This window comes from Helicoverpa armigera, chromosome 9 (assembly GCF_030705265.1).
Source record: "Helicoverpa armigera isolate CAAS_96S chromosome 9, ASM3070526v1, whole genome shotgun sequence".
NCBI classification, from domain to species: domain Eukaryota; kingdom Metazoa; phylum Arthropoda; class Insecta; order Lepidoptera; family Noctuidae; genus Helicoverpa; species Helicoverpa armigera.
The window spans coordinates 1,273,156-1,293,739 of record NC_087128.1 but is presented as its reverse complement, the minus strand read 5'-3'; the positions used below and the strand labels follow the sequence as shown (position 1 = coordinate 1,293,739).

The 20,584-nt window shown below is 37.9% G+C and overlaps 4 protein-coding genes across 4 annotated transcripts; 2 read left to right on the top strand and 2 right to left on the bottom strand.

Moving 5' to 3' along the window:
- Positions 1–52: 52 nt before the first annotated feature.
- Positions 53–2,748, top strand: LOC110372704 (josephin-2). The gene is made up of 4 exons (XM_021329642.3): positions 53–331; positions 497–669; positions 867–1,047; positions 1,156–2,748. The coding sequence occupies exons 1-4, from the start codon at positions 251–253 to the stop codon at positions 1,453–1,455; spliced, it is 735 nt and encodes a 244-aa protein (XP_021185317.1). The 5' UTR covers positions 53–250; the 3' UTR covers positions 1,456–2,748.
- A 223-nt stretch (positions 2,749–2,971) lies between these two features.
- Positions 2,972–8,032, bottom strand: LOC110372742 (apolipoprotein D). The gene is made up of 4 exons (XM_021329696.3): positions 7,051–8,032; positions 4,742–4,872; positions 4,032–4,234; positions 2,972–3,130 (listed from the first exon to the last, which is right to left on the bottom strand). The coding sequence occupies exons 1-4, from the start codon at positions 7,180–7,182 to the stop codon at positions 2,979–2,981; spliced, it is 618 nt and encodes a 205-aa protein (XP_021185371.3). The 5' UTR covers positions 7,183–8,032; the 3' UTR covers positions 2,972–2,978.
- Positions 8,033–8,336: 304 nt separating this feature from the next.
- On the bottom strand, positions 8,337–13,430 carry LOC110372741 (probable cytosolic Fe-S cluster assembly factor GL21135). The gene is made up of 8 exons (XM_064036253.1): positions 13,259–13,430; positions 12,803–13,017; positions 12,525–12,670; positions 12,003–12,161; positions 11,388–11,636; positions 10,758–10,971; positions 9,879–10,036; positions 8,337–9,392 (listed from the first exon to the last, which is right to left on the bottom strand). Exons 1-8 carry the CDS (start codon positions 13,322–13,324, stop codon positions 9,151–9,153), a joined length of 1,449 nt encoding a protein of 482 aa, XP_063892323.1. The 5' UTR covers positions 13,325–13,430; the 3' UTR covers positions 8,337–9,150.
- A 1,227-nt stretch (positions 13,431–14,657) lies between these two features.
- Positions 14,658–19,258, top strand: LOC110372744 (dynein axonemal light chain 4). The gene is made up of 2 exons (XM_021329699.3): positions 14,658–14,970; positions 16,739–19,258. The coding sequence occupies exons 1-2, from the start codon at positions 14,902–14,904 to the stop codon at positions 16,985–16,987; spliced, it is 318 nt and encodes a 105-aa protein (XP_021185374.1). The 5' UTR covers positions 14,658–14,901; the 3' UTR covers positions 16,988–19,258.
- Positions 19,259–20,584: the final 1,326 nt, after the last annotated feature.

Sequence of the window (20,584 nt, the reverse complement as noted above, 5' to 3'; positions counted from 1 at the left end):
GAGTGATGCTATATGAAGCTCTGTCGGTCCATCTCTAAGCAGCAGCTGTCAAGATTGTTTCTGCTTCTGTCAGTCAAAGAAAATTGTCAAGTTGAGTTAAATATTGTAGCTTTAAAATAATATAAAATCATATAATCTTTGTAATTTGAAGAAGAATAAAAAGTTTTTACTTATAAATAATTTATAATATTTGGTGCGAAGACCATGTTGCTTTGTTCAGAAGAAACGCTTTGAATGGGACGTGAACGCGATGAGTTCGAAACAAACAATTTATCATGAAAAACAGGTTAAAGAGTTGTGCGCTTTACACGCACTTAACAATTTATTCCAGGTAAATATTAAATTTGAATAAACAATACCGTAATACATTGCCCCGCTGTGAAACGTGCTATTATTGAACATTCAATAATCAAACTTTGTTATGTTCATTATTTCTTATGATAAATGCTTTTAAAGTATGTAAAATGTACAAAATGATGGATTGATATGTTTTCAGATGCGCGCAACATATTCAAAGTCTGAGTTAGATGCAATATGCAGCAGGCTGTCCCCCAATGTGTGGATCAATCCACACCGGTCCATGCTGGGGCTGGGCAACTATGACATCAATGTGATAATGGCAGCTCTACAGAAGAAGGGCTGTGAGGCTGTCTGGTTTGATAAGAGGAAGTGAGTAAGCTAATCTAATCCTAAGGACTCTAAGCTTACACAAAAAATACATCTAGATATATTTTTAACACCTATTCAATCTATTGTCCTAGCGTTATATGTTGTGTACAGATATTGTAGGACAGTTTGTTGGTCACAATAGTGCCAATAGTATCAGTAACACAGTGCTTGTTTTCTAAACTATTGAAATGTTTCAGGGACCCAGGTTGTTTGGATTTGTCAAACATCTGTGGTTTCATACTGAATGTGCCATCAGATTATAAACTGGGGTTTGTAATGTTACCACTGCGCCGACGACACTGGATCACCATTCGGCAAATACAGGGCAACTTCTACAACCTTGACTCTAAGCTTGAAACACCACAGTTAATTGGAAGGGTAATTATTATTTTTTCTTGATTCAATTGTAGGATTTTATTTACTATTTCATTTGTTATTTGTAGGTACTGAGTTTTGATTGTAAGCAATATTTTCTTTACATTTCAGAGCAGTGATCTAATAGCATACCTAAAAGAGCAGCTTGATAGCAAAGAAAAGGAATTGTTTGTAGTAGTAAGCAAAGAGGTAGAGGAGAAGCAGCTATGGATGCACCAGTACACGGTACAGAACAGCAAGCAGTGTCCACAGAGCACAGGCACGTTGCCGGCTGACAACCAGTGCGACAGTCCCGAGGACAGTGTGTCCTCCCTCTCACACTACGACTACAGAAACCGAGACGCAGAGTGCGTCAGAGTGACAGATGTGAGGAATTGTGTTGGCAGTGGAGAAAATAATTTTAATGTGTGACTTTTAAGACTTGGTAATACTTTCCACAGACTGCTTGTGACAGCATAGCAATTTATAATGTGTTCACAGATTTTTCACTGTATGTGTGGTGTGTATTGAAAAGATACTTACATAAGAATTGGTGTTGGTTTGCAACTGATAAGGGAATAGGCTGTTAAGCCAAATTGCAGTCTGTTGTTTCAGTACTTAAATGAGTATTGTTCTATTTATTTTATTAATCTATTTGTTTTTATATGCACTTTATTTTTGTTTTGCACAAATAATGTTGAAGATTGCAGCATATTGTTGTTTTTATTTTAATATATTTTCTTGTTACATAAGGCCTAAGGTTACAAATAGTAACAAATATAGTAAATCTAGATAGATCTTGCCTTTTACGATGGTCTTTCTACAGCAATATTTCTAAGACTGTAATATTATGTAAGCCATCCGATCTTCATAGCATTTCCAAACTTTTAGAGGTCTTCATCTTTTATATAATAATAAAATAATAGCAATCAATACAGTGATAGTTCTGATAGTAATTGATACTATGCCTGTTGAATGTTACAATATAATATCATGATATACTGTTTCAGTACTATGCCAAATATGATAACCAAACTGTTTGAATCTATAATATTGAATAACTTGGCCAAAATACATAATAGATTAATGTTGTTACAGATATCTTCTATCTATATTTTTTGTTATTAATATTATTTATGTGATAACTTTACATTCTGGATGCACTCAACTAAGTTTTATATCACATTTTATTTTGTTTTACATCTTCAAAATAAGTGTCATCACATGGGCTCTGTTCACATACAAACTACATGATCATCATCACCATTTCGTGTCATTAATAAGGTACTCTAATGTTCCACATAAGAAAGAAGTATGTAATTCTCAAATCTGAACAGGGCCTAATCTTTAAATCGGTCGCAAGGTGATAAATTCCAAGTGGACGATGATTATTTAAAGGTAATAGCTCACTTCGGCAGCCAGGTAACCAGGCCGCACAGCTTCGCCTCGAGCTGTCGATATTCTTTAAATGGACTTGCGAGAATGTGACTGTTAAATAGGTGACCACCATTGGACAGGACGCTAGTTGACCGATCAGTCAGTTGGCCACTCATCAGATGGTTACGTGGTATTCCGTGATGCCCACGAGATGTGCGGGTCAGGTTCGGAAGTGACGTAGTGAGCCATGACCTTTTTAGTTACTGAACTTCTCATAAGTTTTTTACTATTAAACTTTACTGTACATATAAGATATTTTTCCAAAAAAATAGAAAGTGTGATGATGGATTGGGTGTTTTATTTTCTTCCTATTTAAATAAATCGATGCTTAATACAGACGCCATCACATCACGCTACTATAATCTGTCAAACAAAATTTTAATAGATTTGAACCATGTCTGTAGAAACATAAGGTTCAATGTTGATTGAGAAAATTAAGTTTCATGATATTAGCTGCCCAAATGAAATAAAATAAGGTATCATCTAACTGGCTTGTAAATAAAACACATGGTTACAAACTAAATTTTATTATCGCGTATATCGGTGCAGTTGTTGTTCTTGGAGATAATGAGGCGGTCGGGGTCGAGGCGCAGCTCCTGCATGATGGCGTAGATCTGCGCGCGCACCGGCGCCTCGATCTCACGCCGCCGCCCCAGCACCCAGATGTGATCTGTACAAGGGTGATGTGTGAACAGTGCTGTTTATTTTGAAGTATAACTAGGCTGTATGAAGGCGCGTCTTTCCTATTGGGCACTTCGAACACGTGTCCAGCGCCCTCTATCCCCCGCGTTCAGGGAAACACTCTTAGTGATTTATATCCATAGAGGCATAGACCATAGGTGCCTGATAATAAATAGGTATATCAAAAATAAGGAACAAATAATAAAATAATTGTAGGTACGACTATTGCACTTTGTGACGAATGTCACATCGTGGGCATGACCTACCATCTATCTGAGAGCACGGCAGTGCCCCAGCCAAGACTCGAGTGTATCTTGCCAAAGATTGTCAGGACATGCGTATCTACCTACCTTTGATAAGTAGGCTATATTCATTATATTCAGGTAAGAACTCACTCATAGTATAAAGTTCACATATCACGTGCGTGCCTTAGGTACTCCTTTTTTTAGATGTTAAATCATGTTCTAAAGTTCACACAACATCTGCGTACCCCCTAACCTGACTTACACCTAGTAATATCTTCTTAGTCACACCGCAGAAAAAATGTTAAAAGAAAAAAGCACGTTTGCCTAGTATGACTGTGATTACACGCGACTTGAAGACAGCCCAGGGTTGTACAGACAGCAAAAAAGCTTAGGCTTTTGTAAGTAAAACTACTAAGCAAAATATTTATGTCCCATTTAACGGGACGGTATGGCAAAAGATACCTATGATTTTTTCCTGTGAATGTAAGAAAGGTTTTTATGTATCAATAAAGTTATTTTTTTTATTATTTATTTCCAATCTGTTTTTTTTTTCAAAATCATGAATTGTTACCGTCGTTTAAAAAAAGAGACTCACAGAGAGACATTAAAACCAAAACTGGCAGACCAGCTACCTAATAAAATTACCTGAATGTGCGATACTGACGCTGGTACACGACCACACAATGGCGAACTGGTCGTAGTCCGTGAACAGTATGTTGTAGACGCCGGCGCCGGGCAGCAGGCGTCCGATGATGTACGGCACGCGGTTGTTCAGCTTGTACCGGAATATCGACGACGTGTTGTGGCTCGGGATGCCGATGCCGTGGTGAGTTGACGGACTGTTGGTCCTGGACATGGAGAACAAAATTAGTAGCAGAGGTGCATAACGGAAAATCGCCTAAGTAGCGCGCCAAAATGCATGTGTGCGGGGGACGAGGAACAGTACCTACTGTTTTTGCCCTTATAGGTACGCATTCCTAGGTATCATATTTTGTAATACCAAAAATCGTTATCAGATGTCTCAAAGAACCCAAACGCCTCGTTAGTTCAATTGTAACCGATCGTTTTGGTCATGCCCGCCGTTCGAATTTGACCCAAAAGAAGGTGCCTGACCTACCTACATTGTTGTAAATTGGAAGTGGAATTGAACAAAGTTGAGTAAAGGCTAGGCCAAAAGAGTTCATTTGGGATCCTGTTAGTCTGCTAGTAGAAGGTCATGAATCTGAATCGAAGTACCTAAGGAGTGCAACCTACACTTCCAGTTCAGTCATGCCTACAACTTCGGTGCTTTTCTGGTCTTCGTCAACTTCGTCGTGGTGTCATAAAAAAACAAAGTATGAAGGGAGATGGGGTACCATTTGTTAACAGTATTGATAGTGATGAGCAGGTATCCCCTCTCATTGAGTGATATGTCGAGCTCGGTGCAGCTCGCCGTGATCTCCACCAGGTAGAAGGATCGCTCCACTTCGTACCAGGTGCCGGTCATCTGAAACATCCAACAGCTTTTATTTGGACACATTCTTAAAGACAGACTGAAAAAAAGGACCTAATAGGAGTGTATCACAAATGTTTTCCATTTGGCTTGTTGTTTGACACACTGAGAGACTGTCGTTCTGCTGAGCTTTAGACTGGTTTACAAAGGCTAGGTAAAAACTAAGAATCTCTGCTGCTTATTTAGTCTGATTCAAAAAATATGAAGAATCTCAAACCGGATATGCCCAGGTATGTACTAGGTACCTATATGGTCGTAACATTCGCTGCGATTTCAAGCATTCTCATGTTAGCATTGTATACAGTGGCAGATTACGTGCATTTCCGTTACCACCGATACGAAGTTCTTACTTTTTTCCCAAGAACTGATATATTGTGTAAACGTACAACTCCGAGTCTAAACATCCCGTGAACGGTGAACCACCTTCAGGGTCAGGTTGCTACCTATGCGAATACAGTTACAGCCTTTTTTTATCGTCCCACTGCTGGGCACAGGCCTCCTCTCACACGGAGAAGGATTGAGCATTAATCACCACGCTTGCTCAATGCGGGTTGGTGATTTCAGACTATATAGTCCAGGTTTCCTCAAGATGTTTTCCATATGATGCGAATAAGTAATATTAAATTCCGATTCCTTAGACATCTTGTTTTCATAGCCAGCATTGTCTAACAATGAACATGAAAGTTAGAAACTGCGTTCAAACCACGTCGTGCGTGTGCCTCGTCCTTAGTCATCTCTCAAGGCATTTTAATCGATTGAAATCTTGATGTACAAAGAATTTGTTGAGTTTGAACATGGGATAGATTTGAAGAAGTGATGAAAGGATACCTAATGATGGATAGTACGGCCAACAGAGGCAACAGAGAAGGACTGAAACGTATTGGTCTGATTCGATTATTTATTGATTCGAGAACGGGGCGAAAAGTTTGAGTTTCAAAAAGACAAGGTTTGTTTGCACAGAGTTACGATTTTTTAAATGAGATGTGTATAACTGATTAGCGCTCTAGATTTGATCAAGAAAAACACGACCTAGTCCTATTTGGAACCAAAAGTTGCTGTTATCGTAATAAATAAACAAAATTGTTCAAAACATAATGTTTGTATATAAAATTAGTTTCGCTAGATAATCTTATTGACGGGTTAAATGATCCCGATAATGTCTAATTTAATTTATTGTAGGAAGTCGTAAGAAAACTAATCAGATAGTCAAAACAACTTGTCGTTCGATAATTATAAAAGTTCGTCGACCAATGATTTCTTTGAATATTCATGATATTCAGGCAGGTTCGGTTACAGACACATTTTTGTGGAAAACAGACACCATTTTCCCAAAAAAATATTTGGTATGCCAACATAAATCGTAATTTCCTCGGGAAAATATTTGCGACAGTGGGTGGTGAAAAGGTTATCGCATACGATTAAATCAAATATCCAGACTGTTTTCCTTGTGAGACTTAGGTAGGTACAGACTAAGTTTAGGCATACCTAATTCTTTAGTACTGAATTAAACGGTTTTTTTTCAGTGTTCATTCAGCACTTGGTTGTAACAACACATTACTCAACTTCCTGTATTGTAGCCAAATTAAATATTGCTTATGTATTATGTATTAAGTTTTTGGGTGTTTGTAAGTTTTGTAACGGGAATGTTGTACGCCCATAGTTCTAGTCGCTTCCTTCCGATTTAGCTAGTTACTGCATGCATTATGTTAACGTATGCATAGGTGTGTGGTGACCGCTTGACATTCGGACTTAAGCAGGGCGCAAGGTGACTGTTCACAATGTTCAACATTGGAATATGTAGACGGAGCGTCTACGTCGCGCTAACGAACTTATAAATATGTTCTAGTCCTGCTTAATTGTTTCTGAATATGACCATAGAGCGCAGAGTAACGGTAGTTTTGGCGGTAGAAGCGCGATTAAGGTCTACATATCCATACAGTCTATGAGCACAAGACCCCCTTCGAAAAGTGTTGTCGGAAAACCTAGTCATGGTTTGTTTCAGTGAAACAAGAAAGTTAGGTTCCAAGATTTCCGATACCAAGTTCGCTATTACCTAAGTAGGTAGGTTACGTTCATAAGCAGCACTATGTAACAAAAAACAAAAAGACCATAATCGAACTGATTTTCGATAACAAAGGCACATTTTGGCTGAAAAACTGTAACGTAACTCACCCGCTGTATATCGAAGTTGGGTAGCGGCGGGTAGACGGGACACTTGCCGAGCCCCGTGCTGATCACCGCCTTGATGATGGTGCAGAACAGTACACAGTATATCCTGAAGCCGGTCACTCCCGCGGCCCCCATCGCACGAGCACTGCAGTCGAACGTTCAGCGCAGCACACTTGTTATGTAAACACTACACATTATTTGTACAACACGAGATTGGTCGCCGCCGCGCCCGCGCTCGCCACTGCACGGAATACAATCGACGCCTGCGATCGTTATTCATCAACTTAGAAGCCGCCTCACACGTCACGACACGACCACGCGACGACGTCACTGATAACAGATAGTCATCAAACCTACTTGCCAAGTTGCCGCAAGTAGGATGATCAGTTAGCCACGGTCAGGTAAGCTGGCTAAATATTTAGCAACAAAGTTATGAAGCGTGGCCAATTTGTTGCATGTGCTTAAATAACTTTAATAATCGTGAACACTAGGAATGTTGAACTTTCACAAAATCCTGCTCTTACTGCAACTATGAAATCGATTTTTGATTCGGGTTTATTTCGTTAATTTTGAATGTGAACACGAAATTGTATTTTAATAAATATACTGTGTCACTGTTCCACTTCCACACGTAGATTTTGAAAGGCTATATAATAGCTTCTCACTCTCGCTATTACACAGTAAAGATAACCACTTGTCTGAAGGCAGACTGATAGTAAAAGTTGTTCGACGCTCATTATAAAGACTTGAACCATAATTAATTAATCACATAATTAAACACTTGTAAACAAATTCGCTTTTAACCCATACGACACATGAATCACATTTTAATTTATCCCGTCACTATATAATTAGTTGCAGCAATGGTACATCGCTTTAAAGCGCCACCTAGATGAACAATCAAATTGCGCAATATTACAGTAAAAATATATTACAAAAAAAAGTCACCAAAAATCATTGGGCAATCTTCAATATTAACTACTATTCGTTTCGTAAATTTGCACAAATTGTAATATTACGCAATTTCATTAAATATAAAGGCCCCTTAATTAAACTTTTACTACAGAGTAACAACATACCAACGAGATATGTAAGTGAATTATTTCAATTCAGAGAGTTGTAAGTATTCGGGAGTTCCTCAATGTGTCTGAGAGAGACCGAAAACCAACAAAAAATTTAAATGAACAAACATTTAGTGGCGACACGGGTCAAACGAAGAAACAATTAAATATTTATAGTGAATAAGTTGTACCATACATATTCAAATAGGTGGTGAACACAAACACGACTTTCAAACAGCTCTTATATTGTTCTTACAATTACGTTACATACTTACAACGTGATATTTACACGTTATTGTATTGCAAGGAATCATACAATATCACTTTTCTTACAACTAAGACAAACATATGTATGTAATTAACTTATTATGTATCTATAAATACTCAACAAGACAACACAGTTTTATTTTCGGTTACAAAATATTTACACTGGACTTTGATTCTGTAAGCATAATTAAATAAAAATAAGTTGCTTTATAAGCAAGAAAACATTAAAAAATAGATATTTCTGAAGCAATATTCCCTATTATTTTTTTACCGAATGAAAGAATCACAACATTATTATCCTTCTTACATTAGCTTCTGACTTATTTACCAATACATTAACTATTTATACCAGTGCACATAATATGCCCAAGGAGGATAAATCAACAAATTATAATTTATTTAACATGTCTACAGCAAGTTGCATTCAAAGTTGCGCACTTTTTAGAATAAATAGAGATCAGTAAAATTGTTAAGGGTAATTCTCTGACTATTTTTCAGTGCGTATGCTAAAATAGTCCACAGAAAAACGGACGCGCGTATACTTGCGTATCCTCGTATGTTCGTTCAAACCGGTGATGGCTCGCGCATATACGCTCGTCCGTACATAAGGGTTGTCAAATGTAAGTAATAAACGTTCTGTCCTGGAGCCGTGCTAAGTGCTACACTCCCCTTAAATGCAACTGGCTGCACCACCAAAACCAGGATTCGTCAAACATCAAAGTTTTTTAAACTTCAATTAATTCGCCTACTTCTAGCAACAATATATTACGGAATACTACCATTTAATATTAAGGGCTATATCTGACTTGTCAATTGCGTGGTAGGAAGTATGTAGCACCGCCCTCGCCTTGTCAGAGTCCCTGCCATCAAGCCAGTCGGCATACAGCCGTCGAACCAGGCGGTTGTCTGCCGGCGTCGCGAGGGGCAGGGTAGAGTACATAGCTTCTAGCTGCGCGACCAGCTCACGTCCACTCTCGCCGGTGACGGGACGAACTTGAGCGCCGCCGTTTAGGCATCCTATAATGATGAGAATCTGATTTGTATATCATTAATTCATATAATAAGGATAAAATCTGTTATGGTTTGCTTCAATGCTTACTTTAAAAAAAAATAACTTCCTTACAGTTCTTTATCTTTTTTCTCAATCTTTATCTTTAGCCTGAACTGTTCCACTGCTGAGCAAAGGCCTCCCCTCTTCGTCTCCACACCTGTCGATCCTTTGATACCTCCCACCAATTAGGGTTGTAGGCGTCCTTACAGTTATCTCAAAATATTCTCACAAGCATAACGGATAGAATACGTGCATTTAGTTCTTTATGCCTCATGGTACTAACCCACGTTAGAATGGCCTCAATGAGTGGCAATAACATGTATTCTTTTCTTAAACTTCCTCGTCTACCTAATTGTGCTATATATAAATTGATCAACGAGCTGGCTGGAATCTTACGTGTCTTAAAATGTCACAATCTTAAAATGTAAATGCATGGAAAAGTAAAATAATACCTGAAGGGCAAGCCATAACTTCAACGTAGTGGTAGGGCGACTTGCCGCGCTTGAGCTTCTGCACCAAGTTCTGTATGTTGCGGAAGCCATTAGCCACCGCGAACCGCAGCACCTCCTTGCCGTCCTTCTCGAGCGTCACCTCACGGAAGTCAGGGTTTCTGTATACACATATGCATTTTATTGACCCTTAGACATGAGTGCAGGCACGCTACTTAGACGATATTGCCAGTTTTTAAGAAAATCTGTTTAAAAAAAACACATTTTGCGTTTTCGATTCGGATATATGTTTAAAATCTTTTTGACTTGATAATTGCATTTTACGACCTTTTACTTTTTAAACAGGTAAGAATCTAGATTATTTGTAATTAAAAACTGATCACACTTATAATTAAGTGTAGCCGGAAGTGCTACCATCAAGTCATTAGCACACTAGTCAAAAAGGTGGAGTGCAGGGGTCTCCAATATTTGGGTCGTAACATAATTACGAGTACCTAAGAACTGAACCCGAGCAAAGGTAAGCTACTTTATTTCTGTGTACATAAACAATGCGCAAGCGTCCATTGAGAAATCAGAAGTGTTCACAATGGCGAGCTCGAGGGGTCATGTGAGGTAGATGTCTGACAATGTTGCTCAATGGAAGTTGTCGACTACATTGTTAAAAAAAAAAACAATCCAAGGATTCATGGTGAAAAACATGCATCATTAATTTTGTTATTTAATGGATGTTATTATACATCTAAAACTTCCACATGAAACACTCTATCCGATAAAAGAAACCGCATGAAAATCGGTTGCGTAGTTTTGAAGATTTAAGCGTACAAAGGGTCATAGGGACATAAAGAGCGACTTTGTTTTATACAATGTAGTGATATTACAAACCTTAAATTCCTATAAACAAGCTTGGCATCAGTCTCCCCGAACAGCTGTTGTGCCGCATACAGGAACACATGGTCGGCGTACCCGCCCGACCCCGTGCCTATATGCCGCCGCACCGCGGGGGGCGCATCACCTTGTCCCCACGGCCAGTCCAACTCGACACCCGTGACGTCATTCAGGACCTTGCCGCTTACGTCTAGCATTTGTTCCAGTTCAACTAGAAGAGATTTGAAGATGATGTGGAAATTAAAGAAAATTCTATGTATCAAGTAACTGCGCTAACTGCAGTAGATGTAAAGCCAATTTATAATAGTGCATGTTCCATCGCCTCTTTGGCTAGGCTGATGATGAGGACAATACACGACGCCGACGCTTCGTGTAAACATTAATTTTCAGTTATTTATATATTGGTGTATGATTTAATGTTATAATGATTAAATATTGTATTTTCTATGTGCCTTAGATACAAATAAATAAAAAAATACAAAAACACGGATTTGGAACTCACTTCTTAAACAAGTTTCATTCACAGGCTCGGTTACTAACGACAAAGATATGCAATGCAACATAACGAAAACATTTCCTGTATTAAATAAACAAATCTACATCACTATAGTGATTATTTATACATACTTGCAGTAATAACACAGTCAACATCGTGACAGTTCTGCATCTCTGAGTAGAAGTCTTCTCGCGACGCTTCTAACTTCTTGTCGTAGCACGGCATGAAGGTCACATGGTACACCTCCGCGGGAGTCACCTCCTTGCACTTGGAGAGGTATTGCTTGACCAGAGAACCCATGACCTGTTGTGGGGATTTGCTGGTGGAAATGTATGGGAGGATGTAGTTGCCGTGTGTCTTCTCCGCGTAGCATACCCAGCCTGTTGACAATTAACAAGAGACTGTGAACCTATGAAGCTTCAGTTTAAAAAGTATAAGAAAAGTAGAAGTTCATAAAAGTGGTTTTCTTATGGCAACCAGAGGCAGTTTATTGTTGCCAAAGGTAAGCTGATTCAAAAGGCTTGCAAATACTACTACCAGGTTTCATTTCTTGGCAAATAAAAAACTAATTTGGTTCCCTGCCTGAAGAGTTTTGCAGAATCTACACATTTCAGTAATATAAGCAGAACACCTATTGAAGCAGTACACCAGTACAATAAATCAAAAAAAATATGTTTAAAGGCTGCAAAGTTATCCTGATCTTTCCCAATGTATATTTTTATGTAAAATCCAAGCATTCTCGTTACCTGGACAAGAGCTAGCCAGCATAGGCAGGTTCTTAGCGCTGGGGTCTGTCTGCTGATTCTGATAACGCTGCAGGAACTCCTGTTGTGCCTCCAGTAGTGCAAGGTCTTCAGCTATTGTCATATCCAGCACCAAGTCGGCACCCAGGCTCTTGAAGTAGCCTGGACAAGTTAACATGCAAGTGTTACAAAGATTAGGAACTTTTAAATGGTTAAAATTAAAATAATGAACTAACCTATCGTCATTGCTTTTCCTTCCTTATACCAAAATCAAAAGTCATTTATTCAAAGTAGGCTGAAAATCAGCACTTTTTGAACGTCAAATCTACAAAAGACAGCCCCCAAAACGCCCGCCCTTACGCATACCTTTCTCAATAACAAAGAAATTAAATAATTCCACACATATAAGTATCAGCTGATCTTTATACTAATCAGTGCACAAATATATGATTAAATAATCATACTGTTAATATGCATAGTCATAGAATAAAATAAAATGTTGTTAGATATAAAATACAAAGGCACCTGCTAACTTGTGAGTGGCTTCCTCAGGGGACAGCTTGTACCGAGCTGCAATGGATAGTGTTGGCTGTGGCGATAAAGATATCACTATCAGGCTCACATCTTTTGTTTCCCCTTTGTTATCTGTATATTTTCTCTCTGAGAATACTCTGAAAACGGATTAGAAATGTTTAAATGCTTATATATTTGCACAGACACCCCAAAATTACTCTTGATCACCTTAATGATACCTTTAAAGCAAAATGAAGTCTTATGAATGTCTTAATAATTACTGTGCTCACCTCAACAGCTCCTCCTGGCTCTGCTTGGTGACCAGCACACTCTCAGCCGACGTGATACATCCGCTACAAGCCAGGCAGTCTGCCAGAGTGATCTCAACCTTCTTCAATTTCTCTTCCCTCCCGCTTGACACATCAAAGTATCCATCTTCTCCTATCTTTATCTTTGCACCAGTTTTGGTCTTTGATTTCTCGACCTTTACAGGTTTTATGCATTCCTGTTGATAGTGAAATAATTAATGGTCTTGATTGTAGAATAGAAAATTTACTTCTATGTATGACTTGAAAACTGCAGGCTTAAATGGTTTATGTCGATTATAGTAATGGTCTGGTCTACATGAATAGCAATATGCATGATTTCTTTGCGCATACTAGCGGCAGGAACAGGATATGGCATAAAAATCTTAATAACTCATGTTTGTTGATACGTAAATGTATAGGTTATGTTTTGATACTTACTTGCGATGGTGTTATGAAATCGTCAAGGTCAGTCAACTGTAACGCACCACTAAAGCGAGAAGCCATAATTTGTAACGATATTGGTAGGACTGCAATAAAATGGTTAAAAATAGGTAAACTTAGATATGTTTTACAGGGAAAGTATCCTTCCGCGGAACACAAATACAAACAGCTGATTTTGACATTGACATCTTTGACAACGAACACGAGCAGATTTTAATGTTGTAAACATATTAATATCAGTTCTACCATTACTGTCGGGTTTGGTAGAAACGCATCGTAGAAGGAACAGCATTTCCACATCCAAGGTTCGACCATGAACAACTAACGACTGGAGGAAAGCTTCATTATAGTAGCAGTAGTATTCATCGGGCAGACTAAATTCAAGTTTTAATTACCAAGGGACCCAAAGGCTGGCTTTTATTTCGCACAGAGGTTGAGCATTGCCATCCAACGTGGCAATGCTGCCAGTCTTTTGGGTACATTACCCAGTGACAGCGATGAGGAGCAATTTTTTGATGCCCTATATTAGTTTTAAGTTGTATATATATATAAGTTTATTTTATTTTCAATTAATGTAAATATTTTGTGAATAATTACCAAGGTCATCAGCGCTCACAGAAGGATTATCCACATCTTACGATCTTGAACTCAGAAGTTCCGTTTCCATGTCCTTTGAAGACAATATATGTACGTTTCGTACGAGTTTACCCTTTTATATGAGTATTTAAGACCTGAACATACTAGATATATGAAATGAGAACATAAGCCAACTAAGGAGAGTTATTTATTGCCTTAATAACGAAAGTGATTTAATTTCTCATATAGAAAACTTACATGGTAAAACATCTGAAGCGATTGAGATGAAATTTTGGTAGAGAGCATAGGAGCCGTTTAAAGCCCACGGGTGCAGAGAGTAGGTAAGCAGTAGTTTCCTTGAGACGCGGGTAAAACCACAACCATGTCTCTAACATTATATAATAACTCTCTGTCTGTCAGGATAACAAAATAACTCAGAAATGTGAATGAAGTAAACTCTGCGTAGCTATTACGATATGTTGGGTGTTTTTATATGATAGGTAAATACTATCAAAACTACATTGATTGATTTCTTTAGATACTAATTGAAACGTATTGAAAGAAAGGTATGAGGACCTCCTCCAGCATCCTCCAGTTACGAATTCGGTTATTCGGTATATCCTATAGGTATATGGGAACTTATATTTATTCTATTAAACAACTCGCTATAGTTATTGTAGACTATGTATAAGGAAATTGGTTTATAGCTATCAAGATAATGATGTCATTATAATCAAAGGCTGCAGTTAGATAAATGCCAACCAAGTTAAAATTATAGTCAAAGGCTCCCACGCGCAACCTTGTATGTCAGGCTCATTATTTTACTACTATTAGTAGTTTAGTGACCACCGACACTGGCTGGCTACGCAGATCGGTGCCACAGTGCATTGCGCTGAGAAAAATCAATCAGAATCTTCCCGCCTCCGTCGGTTTCCAAGGCAACGGGTAAACAGTGGGGAGACGTTGCATTGCACGGTCACGGAGAGACGTGTCGTATTTCGACAATATTGTTTAGTGTCGTGTCTGTATCAAGTTTAATTGAACATTTGTGAATTTTATGGACAATGGCAGAGGAGGCTGCGGCTCCAGGAGCTGCGCCTGAGAAAGTGATACACACCTATCCTCTAATAAGGGTAATATTTATTAATTTCTAATGAGAGCTGCTTTTATATTCAGTATTATAATTCTGTGGCAAATAAATTGCTTCCTACGTATTTAGTACTTTGCAGTAGTAAAAAATGATGATAATTGGGAAAAAGGACTGAAATGTAGGGGTAAAGAAATATTAGATTAGAATACAATGGCCCAGTTAGTAAATGTTTGTATTTTGAAAACGTGTGGTGGGTTCGATTAAGCTGTGCTTGTATTTCTTAATGACTAATTTAAAATTAATTGTATTCAAACCGAGCTTGTCATAGGTAGGTAATTGTAGGTAGGTACTTACTATGCAGTTTTACGAGGCGACACATTTTAGAAACGGTCTGGGATGAGGTAGGCAGATGTTATAGTTAAGTAGGTAGGTATGTATGTATGTTGTTTATTTACGCTTTGTTATGATCTGCAAATTGTAGTAGACACCTTATGTCTCTGAAAAACATTTTCTGCCTCGTAATGATTATCTGGATGTACCTAAACTATCTCTTACGAGCTCACGATATCGTCTTGGATACTAAGAATTAGAACATCTACTTTTCTACAATTTGCTGACGATGCGAAAACGCCTTACAACAGTCCTCTACGATACCTACATTAATGGAATACGTATTAATTCTTAGCATGTGCAAAACGTATGCATAACTATGATTAAACAATGGAGGCGATGCTTTTGCTATTATACCAGTACCTATCTGACGCAATTAATTAAAGTGGGTAAAGGTTTGGTGTATAGTAGGTAATAATGATTTAGGTCTATGTGTCCTAACGGGTTCTACGGCCTTTAAAAATACGCAAATGACCTTAACTAAATATTATTTGTTTGGCTTTGAGACACATAATACGTATATTGTATTCTGCCTATTGATCAAACAGACGTTGATATTAAATTTCGGCGGCTTCGAGGCCTGAGAGTGGCGCGACTTGGCTCGCTGCAACGCATCACTCGACCGGAACACTTGCGATAGAGTTACATACACGTCCAATGATCTCTCAAAACGACCAATAAAAAACCTAGTTTTTTACTACTGGCACGGTTTACTACGTCTGCTAGAAGCCCTATCTTGCCCTACTCTCTTGAATCTATGTATAAGATTTTCGGAATCCAGGGGCAACTGAGACTTTGTTGTTGCTCGTACCACGTGTCTTCATTGAGGGATCTTTCTCTGATCATCGAATCTAACGCCAAGCAGGCACTAGAGATTGGGCGCCCTAAAAGTTTAGTCACTGAGTTTTGGCATTAATGAAGAGATCCATCTTCTTTTGTTAAAGTTCCCCCAAAATCTATTTGTAGAACGTAGATTCCATAACTTTGCCGTAATCGTCTACTTTCATCTCCACAAACTTTGTTTTGCAAAGCAACGATGGTTAAATTTCTCTCGTCCAAATATCGTCGTAATTTACCGGGTGGGGCGGTAAGTAAACACATTTGTTTGGCCGCCGACAGCTCCCGAGAGCGGATCGGATCGCGATGTTTCATCTGTTTGTTTTGGCAGGTGGACCCAATCGCGTACTATCTCTATTCTCAATAGGTACGTGTGTTTGGATAATCGGTTATGGTCAAGTCAAACAATTACCTACCTACATGAGGCACTTTTCGTAATAAATAAGAATACTTTTTGGGAATCGTGAAGTTTCTGTTCTTCTAGGCAACCCGAGAATTAAAGTACCTACAGAGTTTTGATAGAAAATGTCCCAACGGAGATCGTAACACTTCACATCACATCTGACTAATCGATTTGCCCACAGCACTCGGATATGTCAGAGGAGATGCGAGTGGAAGCTATGGAGTTATCCGTCACCGCGTGCGAGAAGTTCTCACATAACAACGAGTTGGCTGCTCGGATGGTCAAGGAGTCCATGGATAAGAAGTTCGGCCCTTCCTTCCACGTGGTCGTAGGAGAAAGCTACGGCTTCGAAGTCACCTATGAGTGCACCAATATGTGCTACATGTACTTTGGAGGAAATCAGGCTATCTGCATATGGAAATGCTCTTGAAACGCATTTATTTTAGTTAGCTCTACCAAATAATATACCGAAGAGATCTTATCTAATTTTAATTACTTTATGGATGTGACATAGTTTATGTTATTAATAAAACAATCAATTATTGAATAGCAATTACTTATTAATAGGATAACGGAAACGGTTCCAATTTACATTTATGTATTGTAAAAAATGTATGTATCTAATGCCATTATGTGTCTTTAACTTAAAGTCTGCATCCCGTTAGTGCAGAGAAAATGTCTTGTCGTAGAAAGTAACAAGCCCGTAAAATGTTTTCACGTTAAGTATTTTTAAATAGCATTTCTTTCATTTTAAAAATGTTCAGAAATTGAAAACGCTTTAAAATAAAACAAAGGCGCTGACGTCGCTATGTCGCGTTTCATATGTAAAACAGTTCGCACGCGAGCGAAGTTTTTATTTTATAAACATTTCCAAGAAATAATTTACATAAACGTGGAAATCGTTCAGTAGCCGGGTTATAGGGCCTTTTTACGTTTCTTTGCTGTTATGCAAAATAAATTCAGAAATCCCATAGTAGGTACTTAACTTAAATATAAACGTAGATCTCCTAACAGCGCGCTGTAATAAATAGATAGATACATGTCTAAATTAAGGTACGGCATAAAGTGACATAGGTTCAATAAATTGGAGGCATGCGTACCCCTATGCACCCTACGCCACCCCAGGGCACAGACGTGGTAGAGGGCGAGGGTCTCTAAAACCAGACGGAAACACCTACCTATATCTACATACATCTACTCTTCAAAGTGGGAAGATAACTAAATTATGACGAGTGTTCCGTCACTGAGAAATCCTTTCAGAGACGAGAGTAGCCTATGAATCTGCCATTGCCACTGCCATGTCTCGTTAATATTAGACAGTTCAGATTTCTTATTAGTCTGGAAACAAGTATTAGGTACCTAATTAACTTGTCTGAACTTAAATTCAAAGTTTTACAAGCTCCCCTCTACCACCCACATGAATTGATGGTAATTTTAGTTCAACGATCAATAAATCTACATGCATTCAACGGCTTAAGTGTTTGTACAGACAACATAATGAAATATTCTCGGCTGTTGGCCACACATAGTTCTTACGTTAGGTGGTATTTGTTGAACAAACGGGGTCAATGCGACTTGCAGCGAGAGCCAAAATTACTAAAATAACGCTAGCTTTAGGTCGCATCACAGGGGCCCGATTCTCCTAATTTTACTTAAGCGACCTTCGATTGACGTTCGACTCGATTCGACTGAGATCCAATCCCGACTCGATTACTATTGAAGCGTATGTGGCATTCCGCTATTTTTTCTTTGAAATAAACGTTTTTATCCTTTTCTGTCATTCAATAATGGATCATTTTGTCTGCAAATGATTTACGATTGCAAAATGATTGTACAGCAAACTACCGTATAGACCAAAATCATCAAAATAGCAGACCAATCGCACACCAATCAAATGTCAATCGAATACGATTGGTCTTTTATTAGTAGCAGAATGCCCGATATGGTTAAAACTGCTATTACGATCATATTGCGATTCGATTTCTATTCGATTTTGACATTATTAATTTAGGAGAATTGGGGCCCTGGGCCCCAGTGACCTGTGTCATATGTGTAAGTATGATTTAATGATTTTTGTAATTAACTTTTTCATCATTCTTGTCCAATAAACATGGGTAAGCTGAGGTAACTTCTGGATTCCGTTACTATTCACACCATTCAAAATGTGTTTGTGTTGAGGTACCTACCTATTGTTAACATTTTCGAATGTCACCATCGACCGTCACGATACAATTACCTACAAAACGTCAATTTTAATTACCTCTAATAAGTCAAGGGCTCAAAAGGTACTATAGGAACCCACCTGACCTAATAACATTTAATTGAATTGTGTCGAGACATTTGTGCTTGTAATAAAAAATCGACATACAATTAAACGAGTCTAATTGGTTCCCAAACTTTTTTGTTAATTATCTCAGCTACATAAGTAGCGCCTTGAGCGTGTATTTGTAAACACCAACAATCCTATTGTTCACTGAACACTCGGTTAATGAGAATAGACCATATTTTTGTCAATTACACATATTTTTTGCTGTAATTACTGTTTAAGACACGCCATTTGAAATGTAACGTACAAAATAAATCGAGGCCATGTTAGCTACCTCGGTACAACGTAATTATGTGTGGTAGGTAATAATTGCATAAAAACATTATTACGAGCGTGAGAAAATTTTATAATGGAATAAAGTATATTTTTAAAATATTTCTGCTGTTTCATTTTTAAAGTCCTTTTGTCATCACGTCGTTGACGTCGTAATCATTCTGATGAAATGTGAACTCGGTTATTTCTGTAATTATTTCGTGTTCACATTCCTCCAAAATGGAACTCACGCGAAATGGCCCTGCCTGTGTGATAGGGCTTTTATTATTTTTTTTATCCCGGAGCGTAAACTACGAATAAAGTTGCAGATGAAATAACGGGAAATAACTTTTATAAAGGTCTCTACCTAATGAGGGTTTTTGAAATTTTTTCTGCCACCGGGTGGCGCCACGTATGCGTCTGGTCCAAACAGCTGTCAAATAGTATGGAATTGTAGGTGCCGAACTTATTGTTTATTGAAATTCTGTTATATTGGAAGTGTTATTGATTTTATTATGGACTACGGTCAGAATAAGGTTTCCGAACTAAAAATTGAGCTAAAAGAGAGGGTGCAAAAGTCACTGGTACTAAGGAAAAGCTTGTTGAAAAATTTGTTAACACAATATGATTTAGTTTTTTTTATTTACTCAACCGCAATAGTAAAACAATAATGCAGTGCTTTAATGTGTGCGTTCGCGCAGCGGAATGTTGTTGAATTTAAAGATTTTAATTATGCAGATAATTAGTGTAAGACGTCCTATAATTGTGTATGGTAAATAAAAATTTGTGTATGCAGCCATTGTGGAGAAATTCACCAAAAACAAATTCCGCTGGGCGAACGTTGGCGAACGTTGTCCTGGCGGAACTTTTTTTAATCCATAGACTTTAGAAGAAAAGAGATGTGTCCGAAAATTAGTGTGTATTTGTGTATAATTGATTATGTATGAATGAAATCAGTGCATGCATAAACTTCGGAGAAATTCAAGTTTCCGCTACGCGAACGTTTGACCGTTAGCTAGTTTTCATATAAAGCGCTTACATAGAGAGCTGTAGATTTTTGCATACGTTGTTTTGAATTTGTTTATATTTGTTTAAAAAACAGATTAAGAAAAAGTCGTAGGGTTTAAAAGATAAAAATATAAACGTAAAATACACTTATTAGGTCTTAGTTCTTAAAGTATGCAGTTTGGGGTCTAGATTTTCACGTTTACACAAACCTTGTAAGTGTCTCCAACATGTTGCCAACCTATCAATGATGTTCCGTTAGTAATTAAAAAGTTATAGGATATTTTACCATCAACAGATCACTGTTTCCAAAGCAGTCGAATATCACGACGTTCTAAAGGAATAGCATGGTAAAATGTATGCCAATAATTAGTTTAATCATTCAATTATTCACTTGCAAAATTTCATGTCATTAAATTCAGTAATTAAAGAAAGACAATTATA